The 4,228-nt window shown below is 32.0% G+C and overlaps 1 protein-coding gene across 1 annotated transcript; it reads right to left on the minus strand.

Annotated features, from left to right (window-relative positions):
- Window positions 1–769: 769 nt before the first annotated feature.
- On the minus strand, window positions 770–2,204 carry LOC107899060 (uncharacterized). The gene has a single exon (XM_016824661.2). The coding sequence runs from the start codon at window positions 2,057–2,059 to the stop codon at window positions 944–946; it is 1,116 nt and encodes a 371-aa protein (XP_016680150.1). The 5' UTR covers window positions 2,060–2,204; the 3' UTR covers window positions 770–943.
- Between the last annotated feature and the right edge of the window lie 2,024 nt (window positions 2,205–4,228).

A 4,228-nucleotide genomic window follows, 5' to 3' on the forward strand; every position in this document is an offset into this window, starting at 1 on the left:
AATGAGAACCTCAAGCCTCATCAACTTTTATATAAACTCGCTTCAAAATCTTACAAATGCATCAATAATGTCCGTAAAAATATCATGGAGATCCCTATACTAAGTGTTAGATTATATTTTGCTCCCTCTACTAAAAAATGGGTAAATTAATCCTTGTACATTAGATTGAAGAGTAAACAGTCTTTTTTAGTAAAATTTTCATTCATTTTTATTGTTAAAAACTGGCATAACTAACATAATAACCAAACAAAGGCACGTGGTGTGCCATGTATATTTTAGGTTGACGTATAGGGACTAGCTTTTAACTGTAAAAATGGATAAAATTTTAAACAGAATGATCAATTTACTCTTTGATCTAACGTACATAGACCAATTTACCCATTTTTTGAGTAAAGAATATAAAATACAAATTATGTTAGTTTTACTCAATAATAACATATAATGTTGTAATTGTAAATATCTCAGCATTAGTAGATTATAACCGTTGTTGTGAAAGTGAAAAAATAAAGGAGTTGCAAATCTTCTTATTGAACATATGATCAACACAACAAGGAGGCTTGGATTTAGGTAAGCAATTGGATGAAATTTTTTTATTTTACAAATCAAAGTATCATTCACTAATCTTTTGTTACTGTTGCTCTTATAATATAGAAACTTTATTTATCATAATGAAGAATGTATGAATGTTGTTATTGATAAAACTTTATGAGAAAAAGCACAAAAGATAAATGAGAAATAGATATTAGAATGTGTTACACGGCAAAATATATGCATAGGAAATATTGGTCTAAAATTTTCTAGAGGAACAGCTTCTCTTTTGAAACAAAAGAGAAAATGTATCAAACTGTAAAATACATTTATATGATCATATAAAAGTTAAAATCTTAAGTATAAAATATATATTTCTATACACTTTCTTTGATACCCTCTAATTAACTGGGATTTAGCTGGAGGAAACTGGATTCAAAGCTCTAGCTAAGCCATTCATGGCACCATAACCTTTTGAACTAAAACTCAAGCACCCAAATAAGCCTTGCTTATAAGGCAAAAAGGTCTTCTTCCTCATTTCTTCAGCCTGTGCTCTATTTGCTGTGTAATGCAACTCATGTGGTGATGGTGGAACCCTCCTCTTCCCTTTCCCTATCCCATTCACAGGCTTACTCTTAATGCTCCTTTGATTCTCTGATACCCCATTTGACACATTGCTTGGCTTCTCTTTAGATTGCTGAATCACACAAGCACTGGTTTTGGTCCCAGGTTTCTTTTCTTTAGTTGGAGAGAATGAAATGGTGGACCAGAACTTATTGTTGCTTCTCCCTTCACTTTTGCTCCTTAGGAAATCTTTCAAGAAAACCCATCTCTTTGAGCTTCTCCCAGCTGAAGAAGACCTTGAAGAAGAAGCTGACATTGAAGCACTTGTTTCATTATACATCTCTTCATCATCATGGTTCTTGCTGTCAGCTTTTTGCGTGCTTAAACCTTTATCCAAGCACATGTTTTGGTCATTTCTTAAAGGGGACATGGATCTTGTTCTTCTCCTTAAAGACTTATCCCTTAGCCTTAGATCTCTGCCTCTTGCTTTGTTATCAACATCTTCATTTTCTTCATCTTCTTCATGTTCAAGATCCAACAAAGGAGCCAAAACCTGAGGTCTTTCCAAATGAGTGGATAGCTTCATAGGTTTGATTTGTCCATTCAAGAAAAGTTCATCAGCTGAGCTCATGGACCCTGTTTGACCCAACCCTGAAGACCCAAATCTCCCAGAGAACTCAAACTCAAAACCTAGAGGCACTAAGTTATCAGGGGAGGATGGTCGGGTTGAGGACACAATTGAAGCTACTGAGGTCATTGCGAAGTGCATAGGGCTAGCTGGTGCACTATAAAAGAACCCGCCATTGATGGATCCTGGTCCAGGTGCCCGGCCAGGGCTTGAAGGAGCACTAACATAGGGTGTGGAACAGGTGCTATCATAGTCTTCAGGGTAACCTTGGGGCTCATGGGGGTCTAAGGCTTGGCCATGTTGGCTTGATTCATGGCTGTTTGGGGTTTGAAACATCATTGCTTTTCTTGGTTGGGTGACCAAACAATAAGATAGAAATGAGAAAGAAAAATGGATGTGTTGTGTTATGAGATTTGTTCATCCATGTGGTGTTTTATAATAAGTGCTAACTACCCAAAAATGTCAATGTTCACTTCCTATTTGTCCGTACCAAATTGAAAATTTAATTGATTTATCCTAATTAATAATTTCCCAAGTGACATCCTTTTTTTTCAATGATTAATTAAATTATAAGTCTAGATCTCATCTCATCTAATTACTCACTAATGAATGATGCCTGTCAATTTGATTGATAATGTTGCCAGAAAAATAATTATTGTCATTGTCTTTCTTTTTTTATTTGATATTATCTAGATTTAATCACTAACACCATTTTTTTATAAAGAAATTTTATTTTTTTAATATGTAGATGAGAAAATTCTTTTTAAAATATTTTTTTTCCTTTTGGGCTACTATGACATGTATAGTAGCCGAGGTTCGTTTTTTTTTTTTTTTACGAAATTCGTTCTTGATTATTGAGAGAAGTATTGATGAACTACGGTCAAGGTTCATTATATTATTTTTTTTAGTTCACTTTAATTAATTTATTTAGGTTTAATAAGCTTTTTGAACAAAGATGGTTCGGTCAAATTTCACGATGATTTTGCAGCAGCTGGATGCTTGGTACGGGATGGCATTGGTAAATGAATTTTTGGTTTTTGCATATATTTGGATGACTGTAGTGTGTTGGATGAGTTGAATCTGGTACTAGATCAGAGGTTCCAAAGCATTTTAATTCAAACGGACAGTTGTGAAGCTATTAACATCATTCAGGAAACATTTGTAGGAAGTTCCAAATCAACTCTGATTAAGAGAATTCATCAGCTTTTATCAAAAGTTTTTCATTGGAGTATTTAGCATATCCCTCGAGATGAGAACAAGTTGGCAGATAGATTGGTTAAATAAATTCGCAACAAGAGAACAGGATTACATCTTTTGGAAGATCCCCTGTTTGAGGGTCTAGTTTAATTTCTTTGTTTTGCTTTTATTTTGTTACACACAAAAACAAAAGAGAGAGAGAGTAAGTTTCATTTACATTTTAGTTAAACGTACATTAGTATAGATAAAAATTCATAAAATTTATTTAAAATAGTATAATTTAAACACATTATATTTTTTGAGGAGCAAAGCTTGAAAATTTTTTTGGGGTTGGAAGTAAATTATATATTTTTATGATAGTAAAATGTAAATTTATCATTTTAATAGTCCATATCTTTGTAATTTTTAAAAGATTAAATCATATTTTTATCATCTTTGAGAGGTCAAAGTGCAATTTTATCATTACTAATTTAAAATTTTATAAATTATAAAGATACCTAAATAGAAAATTTTTCATTTTGAGGGAGCAAGGCTTGCTAGCCTCGGATCCGCCACTACATATTTTCTTTTTAAAAATACATTACATTTTAAAAATAACTAATTACAAAATAACATAACATTTGGATTAAAAAAGGGGCAACAAATATAATTACCCATATTTGTTGTACTTAAGTCATGTATGCCCCCAATATATTTGTTGTCAAGAAACATGCCACTAGTATGTTGGCGTACCTCATACCGGTAGCTTTTGTTAACTTTAACACCAAACATAATCATGGAAAATTTTGCCTATATTGTGGATACATCCCAATCCAATTTCCCAATTCCCAACATTTAATTACTTGGTGACTTTTTTTATCCTCCATGATGAAAAACACCCACTAAAAACTTTTAACTCATTACCATGCATTAAGTAAGCTCCCAAAAGATGGAATTTATTTTTCTTTGCACATTATTGCTATCTCAAAGCACCAAGGTCTCGAAAGCCATTTCCCTTATCCCTTAGATATAATTACCTGATGATTTTTATTGGTCCTCACGGTTGAACTTAACCCACCAAAATCTCATAAAAAAATTTTAAGTTATTTCTCTAAATCTTAAATCCCAGAAGTCATGAGAAAACTTCTACATCTTGAAATGAATTAATATTTGAGGCGTTTATGGGTTAAGTTTAGATTAGTATTCTTAACCTCGAGTTGGTTTAATTTGGCCTAACACATTTTACTATTAACAAAGAAAACTATATAAAAATAGTTTATATTAATATTTATAAATTGAATTTAAATAAATAATTTTAAATTAATTTTTAAG

The sequence above is a fragment of the Gossypium hirsutum genome, chromosome D08 (assembly GCF_007990345.1).
Source record: "Gossypium hirsutum isolate 1008001.06 chromosome D08, Gossypium_hirsutum_v2.1, whole genome shotgun sequence".
Taxonomy (NCBI): domain Eukaryota; kingdom Viridiplantae; phylum Streptophyta; class Magnoliopsida; order Malvales; family Malvaceae; genus Gossypium; species Gossypium hirsutum.

Coding starts and splice junctions, on each gene's coding strand:
- LOC107899060 (XM_016824661.2), bottom strand. CDS start 2,059: ATGATGTTTCAAACCCCAAACAGCCATGAATCAAGCCAACATGGCCAA.